Source organism: Nicotiana tabacum, chromosome 23 (assembly GCF_000715075.1).
Source record: "Nicotiana tabacum cultivar K326 chromosome 23, ASM71507v2, whole genome shotgun sequence".
Lineage (NCBI taxonomy): Eukaryota > Viridiplantae > Streptophyta > Magnoliopsida > Solanales > Solanaceae > Nicotiana > Nicotiana tabacum.
The window spans coordinates 139200363-139218307 of NC_134102.1; the positions used below are offsets into that span (position 1 = coordinate 139200363).

Genomic DNA, 17945 nt, shown 5'->3' on the forward strand with positions numbered 1-17945 from the left:
CATGCGTGCATTTGATGAATGTAGTCAATAGTAGTATGCAATATCAAGTAAGTTAGATGAACCAATGACTGTGACACTTTTAGAGACATGGTGACTTCCTTGCATTTAGAATTTTGTGGGTCCTACTCAAAATTCTGCCCCAGTTCAATAAGCGATTCTTTGACCGTTCTGCACGTGATGAAGTTGGCTGGACTTGCTCCGAAATTTTGAGGGTCCTCCTCAAAATTCTGCCCCAGTTTCTAACCATGGTAAAAATAAATATTTTATTGAGTTGTGACCGAACCCACAGGGCTGCCTACGTATCCCCTATTAAACGGGAATCAGGTCAAGCGTAGTTCAGTTACATCAGATGAAGAAATGCAAACGATCTAAACATAGTATCTCTTGATTGCGTCTGAGTTGATAGGTTTTGGCCAAACTTCTCCGTCCATCTCTGCAAGTATGAGCGCTCCTACTATTAGTACTCTGTGAACCATGTAAGGCCCTTGCCAATTGGGCAAAATTCCCTTTGGCTTCATCTTGATGCGGGAAGATCTGCTTCAGCACCAGCTGCCCCGGTGTGAATTGTCTAGGCCTGACCCTTTTGTTGAAAGCTCTGGACATTCCGTTCTGGTAAAGTTAACCGTGACATACTGCGTTCATTCTTTTTCTGTCAATGAGAGCCAGTTGCTCATAACGACTTTATATCCATTCCGCATCCCTGAGTTCAGCCTCTTGTATGATTCTTAAAGAAGGAATTTCTACTTCGGCGGGAATAACAGCTTCAGTGCCATAGACCAGCAAATAAGGAGTTGCCCCAGTTGATGTGTGAACCGTGGTACGATATCCAAGTAGGGCAAATGGTAACTTCTCATGCCATTGTTTGTGATTATCTACCATCTTCCTTAATATCTTCTTGATGTTCTTATTGGCGGCTTCCACAACTCCATTCATTTGTGGCATGTATGCTATGGAATTCTTATGCTTGATCTTGAACGTTTCACACATGGCTTTCATCAAATCGATGTTTAAATTGGCGGCGTTATCAGTAATGATTCTCTGAATCACTATCCTCATGTTGCGTTGTCTCATTACATGTCACAGTCGTAGGTTCATCGGAATAGGTAATAATAATGTTGAAAAGAAAAATGTAAAAATAATAATAAATACGAAAAGCAATAATGCATTAAAAAAATCTTTAAAATGTCAACAAGTGCGGCTTGATGTCTCGAGCAATTATTTCAAAACAGAATACTGAAAAATGTCTCAAATGCTCAAAACTATTTTTTAAAGTAATTCATGCTAATTTGCCAGGCTACCCAGAAACTCGACAGGCTCGGGATGGTGCAGCGGTCCAGTTCTTGAGAAGATGCCAATATGCACAAACCAACCTTTGGGAATGAGAAAAATCAAAAGAAAGAAAAAGCAAAAGGTAACCAAGTTAGTAAGGAATATTAAAAGAGTGTTTGCGATATTAAAACATGTTTCACAAAGTCATGCAATAATTCACGTCCTACTTTGGGGACCTCATTGTGCCCGAGGTAGGCCTAAACGACACGTAGACTTGGAGAAAATTGATGCCAACATTTGCGTCATTTCGTTAATGCCAATAATGTTTACACAATAATGATCAACACGTTGGCATATTTTTCTCCAAGTAATGCACATAGTATGATAGCGTCCATTGGGATTGTGGAAATCCCGTCGGACTTTGGACGAGGTTCATCTTAGCGTGTTGTTACGTTAATAACGCTTCAACCCGTACTAGATTTAACATGATACATGTACATTTCAAGTTGGAGTAGGGTTTCTAGAATGGTCTAGACTGGTACTCCCAAGCGGACAACTTGAGAGGGAAAGGCACAGGACTGTCAATTGCACCGTTGATCGACTAGTCTACCGCAAATAAGCCTTTTCGATTTAAAAGGGAAATTTTCGAAAGAGCGCAGACACTCATCAAGTGCCGCTATGATGATAATTGGCACGAGTGGAGTATGATGTGGAGCATGCTTTATACAGCAATAATAACACGTTGTCAAGTATTTGCATGATATGTAAAAGCAGTAAATAATATAGCAAAGGTAAACATGGAAAGAATATAGAAGAAAGACAAAAGGAAGGAGTTAGTTTAGTTCATAAAATATATGCGGGAATGTAATAAAGCAGGTAAGGAAGTAGGCATGATATAGAAATTTTGACAAGATAAAAGAGCGGTCATAGCAAGTAAAGGTGAATAGGGGGAATGGATGTGCCTGTCATAGCAGATTTAAACAAATAAAGGTGAGCAGGGGGAGGGATGTGCATGTTGTAGCGGATTTAAACAAATAAAGGTGAGTAGGGGAAATGATGTGCATGTAACAAAGAAAGTATTCCACATAAGCCAAGTTCATTATGGTAAGAGCCTAAGTGTATATTCCCAGCAGAGTCGCTATGCTATCGCGCCCCCGTTTTTCTCTCTCGAAAATAGGGTTTCGACATGTGACAACTCTTTTAAAGGAGACATTAAAAGAGGAGAGTCGCCACCTAACGATTTAAGTTGCGTTAGGGCACCTATTCACATATGACTCAGGTTTGACTAGTTTGCATCACCAGAGATCGGGTAAGGGCTCAAAATTACCTCGAAGAGAAGGTGTTAGGCACTCTTCGAGGTATATAATTATGGGTCCCGGCTAAACTTGAATTATATGAATTAGTCGGATAAAGACAGAGAAAGCAAGAAGTTTGAGAAATTTTATTATTAAAAGGCTTTGAGGAAATACAAACACTTGATTCAAATATAAAAAGAGAATAAGATGGGGGGTCCTAAGGTTTTTAGCCTAAAGGATCACCCCATGCAACATAAATAATACTTCGTAACTTCCTCAAGATAGGGTGTTACTCGTATTATTCAGCGGGCACAAACTATCATCTCCTGCTACCCGATTACTATCTTTAAGTTATTACCTAAAGAGACTAGTTGATTCTAAATCGTGCCTTATGTGTGCGCTACCCGTCCCATGCCTATGATCCATGAGGCATTTGGACCTCTATTTTTGGGTGGTTCTAGACTTGACTTAGGCTGCTCAAAAATGTTAAAACTAGGCGACAATTCAAAACAAATAGGATTGCACTTAAGGACAGTTAAAAGGCTCAAGTTAGCCTCTACAGTTAGACAACAAATGCACGCAAACAGATTTTTACGTAGGGTATTAGGCAGTTTCGGAGTTGAGGGAGATTGAAGTTGTTAAGCCTTGTAGACATGGCTTCTAGATGATCTGATTCAGATATGCAGGCTATTTTAGACCTATGATTTCTAAATTACCAGTTGTGAATACCTGCTGCTGCTAAGTCGCTTATTACAGATTATAAGTTAATAGACATATAGGCATGATCTCTAAATGGTTTGCACAGATAGTGAAACTTATTGGAAATGCTCAAAATTACCTATGCTTCCTAATAATTGCGTGGATGAGCAATGAAACAACGTTTGAAAAGCGAGCAGTGATGTCTTATAGGCATGATTTCTAGAGATTGACGATTGGAACTAATTTTATACCTTTATCTCTTATAGACATGCTGTCTAGATGAACGAAGCAAATTAATTAGTTAAAAGCCTATAGGCATGGTATCTAATGAACATGGTGCGGATTAAAGAACAGTTGTTAGCAATTATTTCCTATAGGCATGTTATATAGCAACGCATAGTAGTAGACATGGGAATAAATAGAGCACTCATGCTTTGACAGTACACTAGTTATGTGAGTGTATGATTGCCCTAATAACATGATCTCTAATAGTGCACAAAGAGATTTAAATATAACAGGTCGGAAAGCAAATGTATCACACAAATCCTATGAGCATGCTTTCTACCCTTTTCATGCAAGTATTAGGAGATACCTATTTTTCAATTTCACTACTACCCCAATTGTTATTACAGACCCCATAATAAATAAATTACAAAGTGGTACAAGTAATAACAGTAGGCCCAAGACATGCCCAAAGAAATATCCAGTACTGCCAGGCCTTCAACTAAGCTCTTTCTCCACCTTTTAGCACACACGGATCTCAACATAGCCCAGAAACCATAGGAGAACTCAAACCAAACCAAACAACCATGGTTTGATCATAGGATCCAGAAACCAATCACTAACACAAATCAATTTACACATTCAATAGACAGAAAGAGGGACAGAGCTGAGTAGTAAAGAAAGTGACCAAAGAACCTCAGGTCCTAGTGTACCAGAGTTCACAAGGGTCTCAAAATGGACCTCGAGCAGTGCTCATGCTAGGGAGGTTAATAAAGAAAGCTTTAGTGGCATTGGCTTTCAGCCGACCAAGAATTATAGGTTCAGAATAGGGTAAACAACCAATAAGAATAAAAAATAGTGATCAACTGGTAGAATTTGAAGAAGTGCATTTGCATTTTTAGAAACAGGCATTGCAAAGGTTATCACACAATGAACATATCAGCAAAGAGGGTAAACAAACTTAAAAGACAGGTTGATATCACAAGTCCACACTTAGCATATTGGGGCAGAGGACATTTGTGGGAAGCAAGGGGGAATTATGACTTCTGGGATTGCAAACTAATAAGCAAAGGTGCATTAGGCCAGTAAGACAAACAATAGAACATTTACCTAACAGGTTCAAACCTAAGGGTAAAATTATGATGCACACCAGAAGTTAAACAGACCAACTCATAGCAACAAGGAAAAACATAGTCAAATGTCATGAGGGAAACTCAAGTTGGGAAGCTACTCTAAAAGGTTCCAACTAGTTGCTAGGGAGTGCAGAGTTAGGCAGGGTAAGGATATACTAAGTGATAAAATGATCATAGGAGCAAATCATAGCTAGAATGAGGGTTTTAACATGGATTGGTGCATATCACATATACAAAATCAATCACTATAGAAATTCAGGACAAGGCAGGAAACAAACTGGTGTCATATAACCAATATAGACACTCAAAGTACCAATATATTAAGCTAAACGACTTCAAACAGTCTAAATTGTTCCAGTTAAACATAAACACATTTCAAAACTGCAGTTTAGGCATAAGCAGATGCTAGAGAGGTTCATATCACAAACAAATTTGATACTAGCAGGGTTGCACATAGAGATAGTCTAGAAACACATTGGGTTATGAAATTTCAGAGATGTGAATATGCAAATCATGAACACAAGAGAATGAATATTGCAAAGGCTAAAGAACTCACCAGTTACTGATTGACAAGTAGACAAAACAAGCAAGAACAGACTCCACAACACTTTGAACGTAACACAGCAGTATAACCTAGGACCTTAGATGCGTCAAATTCCCGAGGGATTCGAGGAACCCAGGGCAATGCTCGTACCCAAGGAAGGTCAAAAAATAGAAATTTCGATGGCCTTGGCTTTCAGCCGGCCGAGAGCCAGAGTAGAACAAGAGAATAAGCGAACGATAGAGTGAAGATCTTTAGCTTTTTAGTGGGAATTTTGTGATTCGAAGTCTGTCCCAAAAGGGAATTGGGGGGGGGGGTTATATAGTAGTGAAACAATCGAGCAATAATCAAGGAAACAGAGTAAATTAAGCAACAATCAAGGAAAATAAATATGCAAATCAATTTGAAAATCAATTTAAGAGAGAAATCTGTAAACCCTAGTTTTTAGGGAAAGTGTAAATCAACAGAATCTAAACAAAAAATCGGACTCACATAGTAATATGGAACGTATATAGACATAATAGCGTTCAAAATCAGAGATTTGAACCATTTTGGTTCGATTTTGGAAGAGATTTGCTTGCCATGTTTAGGCAAGCACTTAGGTAATACCATAAGAGAACAACCAGTAACCAAATGGGGTCAGATATGGCAAGAAATGGTAGTCGAATCCCATATTTAGTGGGATTAGGAGAAGGATTTGGGGGGGGGGGGGCGGTTTAGGGTTCTTCAGAGAGAGAAGGGGAGGTTGAGAGAGTGTGAGGGCGGCGGGTTAGGAGATAATGGGTTAGGGTTTGGGGGTTGGGTTAATTAAAAGGGAAGGGTGAATAAGGGCCGTTGATCTTGAGAGATCAACGGCCAAGATTAAAAGTTGGAACGAGCGGGTCATGGTGATGGGGCACCGACCGGCTTTTGGATTAGTGGGTCATTTGGTTTGGGCTGGGGTATTTGGGCTAGATGTTTGAGGGTTTTGGACCATTTATTTGGTCCGAAATTGGTTTAACAATGGGTTGTTGTTTAAATACCCAATATTTATCAAAAATATAATTTATAAAAGTAATTAATAAATAATAAAAAATATTATTTGTGCACTAAAATGATGGAAAATAATAACTTAGCACTAATATAAAAAGTTATTTTGGCACAAGTAATGTAATTATACATGAATATAAGCTATTATTGCCAAAACGTGCAATTAGCCTAAAAATGCAAATGCAATTATAGAAAAAATGAAGTAGAATATTATAAAACATACATATTGGTGTAAATAATAAGTTTGGATGATTAAATCATCATAAAAATAATTTGAAGGGTAATTATTGGATATTTATGTAATAAAATACAGCAAGAAATTAATTTAGAGCTTCTAAAAATTTATGTAAATTGCTTGTATGGGTTTGTAAACTAAATGATGATGCAAATATGCTATTTTGAAAGTATATATATATTTTTTTAAAATATGAGGAAAAATTGGGTATCAACAGCTACCCCTTTTTACCCCGAGAATGATGAAAGAATTGTCTTCCCTCATAAACCGTAAGAGTTTATTTTTGAAAGGATCATTTTCGTTATTGAGGCCGAATCCGCTCTCCCAGCCCCATCGGAGCCAACTTCGCCCCTCGGGGTGTTGTTGTCGACCCTCTGCATTGTTTGATTCACGGGAGCGCTAGGAGGAATCAAATCTCGTCTATTCGCATTATTCAAAGTCCCTGACAACGCCTGCTTCAACTCTGTCATAACCTTATCCTGTCGCGTGAGGGTGGCCTAGAATGATCGTCTATTGTTCTTGTAGGACCCTTACCACATCAACAACATGTTCCTCTTTAGCATCATCGGGGGTTGCTTCCCGAACATGTTATGGGTACCGCTTGTCGTGGACCAGCGCGATATTGTTTCCCTCATTGTGGGTGTCGATGATTGAATCCTCGAGGTGAGGCTGGTCTCCTTGAACCTCAGGATTGTGTGCGTTGTTAATACCATTTTCTGCCATCTCTTATGATTTTTTGCTAAGATGAATAACCAAAACACGTTAGTAAAAAAGACAAGGATCAACTTAATTACCCGGTTGTCTAGGCCCCACGGTGGGCGCCAAACTGTTTTTCCGTAAAACGATACAGTTAAATTTATACATGGTTTATAGATAAGTGAATTAATATGATCCTAAAATAATGAAAAAATTAAGAAAATACACAATACTTAGCCTTGAAATGAAGATAAAATCACAAAGAATAATGATTCGGGAGCAGAGCTTCCAGGTACAACAATGATGAAAACGAAGAATAGGAAAGTAAAATTGTATAAAACTTTTTATTGATTATAGCGTAGGTTTGCCAAGAAAGTCGTGTCCTTTACAATAACAACTGAACTCACTATTTATAGTTGTACCTAGGGAACAATGTCCTAAGATCATGCCCTTCTTTAATGTAAATTATGAGGACCATTGAAGAGGGTGTAGCGGTGAGCATAAATTCTATGTATCGGCCAGCACACTAAATGCCGTGAAATATTCTCCACTAAATACTACCAGACGAAGAGTATTTATTGCATCTTTATGAGCGTTATTCTTTCCGGTGACAGACGGAATAATTGCCTTCGGTTTTAGCTATCCCCCGTTTTAGGTTCCACGTGTCCCTCTTTTGAACGACCATGTAGTATAACATATTTTACCATATACAAAATTTACAAACATAGCAGGGAGTAAATTAGTTATATTGAAGCTAATCAATTTGACTAATAACAACTCTCGGCGGCGTATATATCTAAATCTTCAAAATTAAAGGCCATAAAAGGTAAAGTACTGATCATCCGGCGTGATATCACAAGATAATGGCATTAGTACCAACAAGACGACATATAGTTGACAACATTGGAGTACTAGTTTTGACTAAAATATATTTCGTTTTAGCTAAAAATAATGGATCTGTTTCATATGAAAAAGAAAAAAATACATATTTTGACTAAAAAAAAAAACAACTGGATTTTTGCGGCGGTGGCATAGTATTAGTTTAGGCCGAAACTCCCTAATTAAAATTTAAAATAGAAAAAATAAAATCAAAAGAAATCGTAACTGTTTTTGTACACCGCTCTCCTTCCTTTTGCTCATCTTCTCCAACTCGCTCTGTTCTTTTTGCTTTCCCTCATCGACTCGCTTTATTCTTCCTATCACCCTCTTTGACTCGCCCTATTATTTATGCCTTCTCAACAAACCCTAAAGAAAAACCCTTAAAATCCCTAAATATATTTCTTTAATGGACCATGATCGTCTATCGGACGAGCATAAAAGGTTTCTTATACTTAATGCACCCGTCGCTAACAATGTCTATTGCTTGGTTTGCGAGAAGGAATTCGAAAAATTGCAGCACCTTGATACAAAGTCTCCCACCCGAAAAACACACACAAGTGTCCTGTGTGCTATAACAAAGAGAAAACGGCTTCCATACCATATTTCACCATTTAATCAAATGTGATAACATTATTAATCAAATATTATCTTTGGTTATCTATCTTTTATTTCTCTCTTTTTGTTTCGAGCTTTCTTTGATCCAATATAGTAGCGTAACCCTATATTTCTTGCCTTTACCCTCTTAAAACTCAATATGTGCTTTTGGTTTTATTTTACTTTTTGGGATAATTATTGGTTTGTAAGTCTTTTAGAGATTTTGGTACGAGATATATTCTTTTTGCTTTGGGAATTTTAGAAGTAAATATTACGGCTAGTGCCCAAATTATGTGTTACAATTTTCTATGAGTTATTCAGGGAAAGAAACTTGTAAGCGTGACTCGATATAATTTGTGGCCTAAAGCCAATTTTATTAATAGACCTTAAATGCCAAAGAACATAATTTTTATTTATATATATATATATATATATATATATATATATATATATATATATATATAAGCAAAAAGTAAGGCAAGTCCTATAAAGTCTTTAACTTCACATAGTAGTATTGTTATTTATAGAGTAAAGGTTAATTTAAGTTAATAAGAAGTTAGTCATATACTTGCAATACATTGCCTGAGATCTTATTATAAAAAAAATATTTACTATTATGAAGATTCAAATAGTTTAATCTAAGGTCTTAAAATATTTTTGTTCAATTGGCCACAAGTACTCTGGATTGGTAAGAGTTACTTTTGTTGTTCTATTACTCACAAGTTTTAATGGATTGACAAGACGTGATACTATCTTCATCCTACTTATCCCATCAAATTGGTAACAAGTACTAACAGATTGATAAGACTTGCATATGTTGTTCAATTATTTTTATTATGGATTAAACAAAACTTGATACTATCTTCATCCTACCTATCATGTTCAATTGGCCACGAGTCTTTCCGGATTGTCAAGACTTGGCAGAGGTTCTTGATAGAGAGTTTTGAGAGGATTTATGCTAAAAGATCAATTGGTATATGGTTGAGATGCCACTTTTCTTGGCTTTGATTTCTCTAAAAACTTTCCATTTTCTCAATTATTGATGAACATTGCATTTTCATTTGCATTAGTAATGTATTATTCAAACAAATAACGACTGTGATGAAAACAATTAACATGCATATATAACTATATATGCACTTGTATGCGTGTCCTTTAATCACACTCCATCTATTGTTCATATTTTTTTCTCTCACCCCTATGTACTTCCCAGTCTTTCATTAGTTATCCTCAATTCACGATTGCACCACATAAATCATCATTTAAATAGAGATTACGTACTTCCTAGTCTCTCTATTTATGTTCTTTGAGTTTATTTAAAGTAGAGCCAAAGTTAATTTGCCCCTGCAAATTATTATTGCGCTTAGAAAGGAGGCAGGGGAGTGAAAGAGAAAAGGTCAATTGTTGTGTCTATAAAATAAAAGGAGCCTAATCTTTTTAGATAATATTATAAAATGGGACAAATATTAAATACCAGGACAACATGGGAATTATCTGTGCAAATTCTTGAGTTTCCAACGTATAAATGAGCATGTAGCCATTTGTAGTACCCCTATTTATAACATATCCGATACTACTTCTTATTTTGACCTTCGAGTGTGAAGTTGCGCTCTAGCATAGCGTAACTTGAAGGTCTGAATTTGAAAATGTTAGATCTATAATTTCAATTTTAGATATGCATGTCTGAAGTTTATTACAAGGGGCTAAACTTAAAAAATTTTGCAGTTATTTTATATAAAGGATCCTAAAAATGACTATTTGTGTGCACTTCGCCCGTTTACAACTATGCAAATGTGGTCCAATCTCTTAGTAGAAACGACATTAGGTAGCCACTCTAGAAGGGCTGCTATTAGGAATTAGTCAGTGTGTCATGAATTTCAAGATAAAAATTATCTTGCACAAGAAGAAGTCAACTCTTTCCAAAGCAAGGGGGCATCGCTCTAATCCCTAATGTAATTTTTTTATGTAATAACCCTCCTTTTGAATGCCTAGGTTGTAACCTTTATAGCGATAATGCGTCAAAAAAGATCTTTCGATCGGAAAAGGGAAAGAACGACCGGCCACATAAAGACAAAACAGACAAGAAAAGGCCAGACTCCGTATGGAAAGACAAAAGTTGACAATTTGTAAAGTCAAGATCAGCGGGAACATCCGCTTAAGCGAGCTCAAAATGGGCATTTTCGGCCAGTTTTGAGTTTAGGAGTCAGAGTTTAAGACTCGACAAAGGCATCAGTCTAGCTAGGGACTTAAGTAGAAGAGTAAACCCCTTTTTTAGGTAAGGCCTAAAGCCTATCATTGACCGAATAGCGAACTTAGCTTCAAAGCTTGAAGTGAAGGCTTTACCTTTTCTTGAATTAAATCAATGCTAGAGAATACATCAGAAGCTAATTAGCTCGTAGGTAGCGCTGCGCCGTCTGTTGTACCGTTCTAAAGAGAATTTGAGTTAAGAGACTAATCAAAAAAAAAAAAAAAAAGTGACCAATCTTTCCGTGGAGGCGGCGAAGGGATGGTAAGGCTTTGAAGCTAGACAAGAAGCTACTTATCTTGAATTGTCCTAAAGTTGAGAATTTTAATTTAAAATTTTATGATAAAATAAATAGTGGCTAATATCTAAATAAAATCCCTAAAATGACTATTGTGCACTTGCCCCAATTTCCCATACGTTTCAATAAATTCACCTTTTCCCCGCCAAGCCTAATGCTTTATTATCCTGGCTGCATTTGTTTTTCCCGCCATTTCTAGGTTCCTCTCTTCTAGATCTTCATCGCCGCCTGCTGTCTCCACCGCCACCTCCATCCGGTGATTCAACTTTATCGTGAGTCTTATTATCCATAACTTGATATCCTTGTAGCTTCGCATTTGCTTATAATCGATTTCCTTAAACCCTAGTTTTTACTCTGCTGAACAAAATGTAAAATATTTTTTATGTTTCCATTGCTGCGTCGATAATTTCTATAAATTTGGATGAAAAATTGTAGGAAAATGACAAGAGAAGAAGTTGAGAACGGAAGAGACTACATGTTAATAGACGGAGAGGACAATGCCGTTCCAGATGGATTTAACACCGATTATCTAAAAGCTTATTACGGTAAATCTTGGTTTTCGTGCATTTTAACCTGTTTATTTGTACAGAGATACGAAATTCGGGATTTTAACCTTATGAGTTGTAGTTCGGAATTGTAACACTGCTCATTTGATATATTGGGTTGGAAATTCGGGATTTTAACTTTATGAGTTGGAGTTCGGAATTGTAACACTGCTCATTTTATATATTGGGATAAAAATCGGGATTTTAACTTTATGAGTTGGAGTTTGGAATTGTAACACTGCTCATTTGATATATTGGGTTGGAAATCTATTATTTGTACTTCTTTAGTGGATTTTTAACATATATACAGTGTGACATATAATAGATACTATGATTAGACATCTGTACATCCATATATGGATAAGCTTGAGATCTGTAGAACATTTACTTTTAGATAAATCTAATTTGCCAACCGACTGACATGTTATTTGATATTGGAATAAAATGGGCTTGAGTAGAGAGGAATGGATACAGATGAGCCATCTGGTCAATTCCGACTAGTTTGTGTTTGTGATGTAAGTGTCAAGTGACTGACTTCTCAGATCCATTTAACAGAATTGAACTTGGAAGTTATTCAGTGGATGTTGATGAAACAAACAGTTGCTACCTGAATGCTTGTTTGGGAATCGTGTACATACCTCTTCAAAATTGAAGCTTTTGAATTGGATTATCTTAAGTACAATCAGATGAATAGTGTTCTTATACGTAATACTTATCAACTCTGAAGGATGCTTTAACAACTTTTCTGCCTTGAGTGCAATTTTGAGTTGGAAAATTCTGAAATTGACGTGATATATCTATGTTGTTGCAAAGTTTGTACCTTCCTCAATCCCTCTTCCGTTAATAAGAAATTCTGTAACTATACAGTAATTTATATTTGGTTCCAAAGCCATTTAGAGATTGATTTCTCAAGCTAAGTTTTCTCTGTTGCAGGAAAGCTTTTCCCTTGTGCTGATATGTTCAAGTGGCTCTCTTATGGCAATGGTAAAAGCAGTTCCTCGATATGAGTTTCTCATTTGATATATCTTCTGTAACATTGTGCTATTGTGGGTTCTCCAGATGGAAAACATCCAGGTTGTGATCACTCATACTCTGGTCGGAGGGAGTTCTCATTCACATTGGATAATGATATTTACTTGCGATTTCAATCGTTTAATACTGCATCTGAGCTGGAAAATGCTATCAAGGAGAAATGTCCTTTTAAAATAGACATTGGACCTGTCTATAGTGTGGATGTAAGATCTCTGCTATTGTCTTTCTCCCTGCATTGAAGCTTCATTTTAGTACCTATATACAAAATGATTCAGGAAAAATCTACTTATGGTGAATCTGTTGCTTTTATGTGGCAGAGGTTCTAACGAAGGTTGTTTTCCTACTATAACTGCATGTTAGTTCACTTCAAAAGAAAAATGGAGTTTCTTTTAGGAAACACATAAAATGGCTATACATTAAGTTATGGATATGCTTACTTTCATTCTGATGCTTCTTCGTAGCCTAAGTAACCCCAATTTCTCTGTCTTCTTTTGTATTAGCAGGATAGATATATTCTAACCTTTTTATTAACATTTGGAATTGTTCTTTTCTGTGTTGCAGCCCTCAAAAAGGCATGCCTATTCGCAAGGAGGTGATAATATATTCACACCTGTGGAAAGAGAGCTTGTGTTTGATATTGTAAGCTCATTGAAACTTGAAATATCAAATTTTCTGCAGAAAAGCCACCAATTCATGTTTCAGCTAAAAGTTTGTCGCATACATATTTTGCTGCAGGATATTTCAGATTATGATGATGTTAGATATTGCTGTTCAGGAGCTGATGTTTGTTTGGAGTGCTGGCCACTAATGACAGTTGCTATCAAGGTCATTGATACTTCTCTCAGAGGTATAGTCTGTATGACATGAAAAAACAAGCTGGTCATTTGCCAAGGAATCAATTTGGACATTTGATTTGCTTAACCGAGTACTTCTGTAAATGAATGTTGAATATATCCTCGTTTTGTTGTTTAACAGATGACTTTGGGTTTAGTCACATTCTGTGGGTATACAGTGGTAGGCGTGGTGTTCACTGTTGGGTTTGTGATGGAAAAGCAAGAAGGTATAGCTGCATTTACAACCAGAAGTGTATTACAATTGCTGTTTGTTTTAGTATTTATTGACAAGGTTATTGTCTTGGATATTATACTAGTTTTATATTGTTTTTATAACCATCATCACAATCAGGTTGAACAATGAACAGAGGGCTGCAATTGCTGATTATTTTCGTGTCTACAAGGTACTTGGGGATGTTTTTACATGTGCGCTATCGGAGATGATGATGGCTTGAGGTTCTAACAGAAAAAATATTTTGTTTATCATTCAGGGCAATGAGAATAGCAATAAAAAGGTTTCTCTAGTGGGTCCTGCACTTCATCCCTTCCTCGTGTAAGGTTTTCTCCATTTACTTCCTCTTCATTTCGGTTTAGGTTTTTCTGAGTCATCTGCTACCTTTTACAGGAGATCATATACTAAAATCTTACAAAACTACTTTGAGAAAAGATTGCTTTCAAGTCAAAATTTGTTCCTGAATGAGGAGAGGTTTGAGAAGATACTGGAAATGATACCTGACGAATGTATGCAAGTTTACCTCTCATTACTTGTTCAATATTTTTCATCTCATTGAGTTGTTAGTAAAGTTGAGGTGATTTTTCAGCTATTACATCTGAGCTCCGGGGAAGGTGGCTGTCTAATAAGCGCTCAAAAGAAGATATTAATGTTGTTCGTTGGGAACAACTAAAACATCTGTTATCTAGTAAAAAGGTAGAAATCTTTTACTGACCAGTACTTGGGGAGGTCAAAGTTTTTCACTGTCTTTTTAATTGCATGGCTCGAGTTTGTCCTAATTCTTAGTCTTGAAAACATTGAGATTCTCTTACTGTGTATCATTATTTCATTATCCAAGATCTATCATGTTCCTTCACCAATTGAGTGAGCCATGGTATCTTTTTAGTAAATTAGCTAAAAGGTGTGGATGTATTTCTTGCTCTTCTCGTAATCTCTTCTACTATCTGGTTGGGGCTTTTCATTGCTTGAACATCAAATTTATACCAAAGTGATTCATCTGTTTCTGTTACCCATGGTTCCATTTTGCATTTCAGGGCCAGGGTCTTCGCAGATGCATCGAAGAGATTGTGTTTTCATTTACCTATCCAAGGCTTGATATGGAGGTTTGTGTTATTTACAGTTTCCCCCCTTTTTTGGGACCCCACTTCTGCTTATATGGAGTATAAATATTTAATATACCCACAGGAATAACAGGCATGTAGAGAAACAAATACAATGGGACTTGATTATATTCCTTTGACGTTTTACTTCATGAATTCAAACTGAAGATTTAACTGAAGATTTGCTTCTTTTACCTCTCAGGTCTCAAAGCACATGAATCACTTATTAAAAGCTCCTTTCTGTGTGCACCCCAAAACAGGTTCGAAACTTATATGTTGAACCTCAAAGCACCTAAAAGACAAGACACTTGAATCATTACAGTTTCTTATCATTGGCTATCTTTGTCTCCGGTACATTTTAACAGAATCTTTGCGCTTCTTTTTGTTAGGCCGCGTTTGTATTCCTATTGATCCCAAGAAGTGTGACGAGCTTGATCCTTCTGCTGTTCCAACCCTTTCCAAGGTGAACAATCCTTGAATAGTTTGCCTTTAGCATTTTCAAGATATCATTGATGATTTCAATTGGTTGATTCTTGTATAGAATGTTACTATGAGAAGTGAAATCAAGGTTTGTAATGTCATTTGGAAGACCATATAGAAAAATGTGTCTATCATCAGTATTCAAGCTTGTCCATTCCAAGTCTTCCATAACCAAATGTTCCATTCAGAAGCAAATGGTTTCCTCATGATCTAACTACTGCTATGCTGCCTCGCCTTATTGACATCCTTCCAGATGTTCAATTAGTCAAGGCTGGCTGTAGTAACGGCAAAAGGTTACTGAACCTGGTCAAATGAATTTCTATCCCTTGTAGTCGAGACCAGACTGTTATTCTTTTCCAGTTTCAATATATTACTGAATATGGCGTAATGCTGTTAATGATCCTACCCATTAATCAGTTATAGCATGGTTGTTGCACCTATGAGATAAGTTAATCATCATTATTTTCATCTTTTTGCATCCAGAAGTTGTAAAATTTGGCAGTACATTATCAAATAATTTGAAGTACGTGGAGACACTTTTCTTATTCCAACTACTTTCTCTTTTCCTTCTAATTGATACTAACTTGACTGTATTGCAGCTTATTGGGGATCTTAATGCTGGAGGTTTTATAGCAGAAGGGGACAATGGTATGGAAGAAGGGAAAAATGGTATGCTGAATTCTTTTCTTTTTAACTTGTATTTTTGAGATAATTATTCTGATCCCTTTTGTTCTTTCCATCAAGTGGTGTCAGAAATAGCAATGATTTACTTGTGGTTCTTAGCTGATATTTTCATTAAACTAAAGCATTGATCATTCAGCTATCATAACTTGTGAATTTCACTCTAGCTGGACTATTTACTATCTAAAGATTGAGCCTCTTTGTAATTGTGTCTCTATATTTAACTTGGTTCTCTTGCCACTGCAGTGTATTTCTTTATTGTTTCCAAGTCCAACTGATTCGAAATTTTTGGTTTTACTCTTTGATGTTCACTTTATTGCAGAATGGGATGGAACATCTTTCGTACAATGTGTTAAATACTTTAAGGAATACTTCTTGGATCCTCTGCATAAGTCTTGCAAGGTACATCTCAACTACTTGAAATAAATCATCCTTGTATTTATCTTGCCATGCCTGTCCTTTCAATAGTAGTTTATCATACTCGTTCAGAAATTGTGAGCAACAAATAATGTGTTTTAAGCATGTAATTTTTTCATTAACTGCCATCGATTTTTAACATTAAACTCATTGGTGGGGAAACTGACATCGCTCATAACCATGCAGGAGGAGATAGAGACTTCTTATAATGCAAAAGTTAAGCAATCAAGGAATTCAATTAGCTGGTAGTGTTCTTATAAGATCTTCAATATACATGTTGTTTACGACCCTGCTGGTGATTGTAATTATGTGTTAATACTATGTCTTGTGCTTAATTTGTTAGTCTTATGCTTAATTTGAGTGATAAAGCTTGTAATATGCCCCCCTCCCCCCCCCCCCCATGTATTGGGGATTGTACTAAATGTTAATCTGTAGTTTCCCTCTTGAGACTTGTAGTGTCGAAATCAATTTCTCATTGCAGTTGACAAATCTTACTAAAACGTACGGATTAGCTTCGAATACAACGTTGTCTACCAATGATAAGTTTTGTTCATTTAATGAAGTAATGAACTTATAACTGGCTCAGGCTAGCATTATCAAAATTCAGAAGATTTTGTTGACTATTGTGGATATGTGGTCTGTCAGACAAATAGTGGGCCTTGGTTCTTTGCATTCCTACGGTTCTAAAGGTGTCAGGCGAGCGTTACTGAGACATCACCATCGCCTGCTTTGATCTCACTGTATTAGATTGATTCACACCAGGTTTCAGGACCATTTCATTTTACTTCTTTAAATTTTTATACAAACCAAACCCTATAGTCAGAGAAACATGGATATGATTATTGTTGAGTTGTTCCACATAGGTGGGATTTGAGGTCCTTGGTCTTTTTATATAGTCTTGGACAATTCTCATCCCATAAGTTAGTTTTTGGGGTTGAGTTAGGCCAAATATCTATTTATCATGGTATTCCATCCCAATTATTGTTACTGGTCTTGGTCAATCCTATCTCATAAGCTAGCTTTTGGGGTTGAGTTAGACCCAATGTTTATTTATCAATTATCTTGTAAATTAGATAAAGAAAAAATATATATTATGGAGTTGATGTTCCTTTTTAACGCGACACTCTTTCCTTTTAGTTTGTTAAAGCAAGTAAAGCACAATTTTTTTCATTATGTTCTTAATGACATGGCTCCCTTTAGGGGTTTAGGTTATAAAAAGAACGAAAAACTGAATGTAGGTAAGCATTGAAGCATCAACAGGACCACAGTGACTTGGTAGTGAGCTCTGTGCTTCACATGTGGCCTTCTCAAATCTCAAATAGTCAACTAGCTTTGTGCATCACATGTTACACGGTATGGCAAATCTAGGATATGTGGCACTGTTCCTTTTCACACTTATATTTTCCTCAAGATTTTCTTTCTGCTTTTTCTCAAGTTGATTTGAGAATCGAGATGAAAACCAAATCATTATACCTTTCTAAAGTGGTATA

General features: G+C 36.4%; 1 protein-coding gene across 1 annotated transcript; it reads left to right on the forward strand.

The window, feature by feature from the left end:
* Positions 1–11256: 11256 nt before the first annotated feature.
* On the forward strand, positions 11257–16810 carry LOC107779384 (uncharacterized). Its single transcript, XM_016599816.2, has 17 exons — positions 11257–11407; positions 11571–11680; positions 12614–12664; positions 12740–12915; positions 13274–13351; positions 13448–13559; positions 13688–13772; positions 13898–13949; positions 14037–14098; positions 14171–14286; positions 14367–14473; positions 14812–14880; positions 15080–15137; positions 15267–15340; positions 15957–16026; positions 16361–16440; positions 16642–16810. Exons 2-17 carry the CDS (start codon positions 11575–11577, stop codon positions 16702–16704), a joined length of 1359 nt encoding a protein of 452 aa, XP_016455302.1. The 5' UTR covers positions 11257–11407; positions 11571–11574; the 3' UTR covers positions 16705–16810.
* Positions 16811–17945: the final 1135 nt, after the last annotated feature.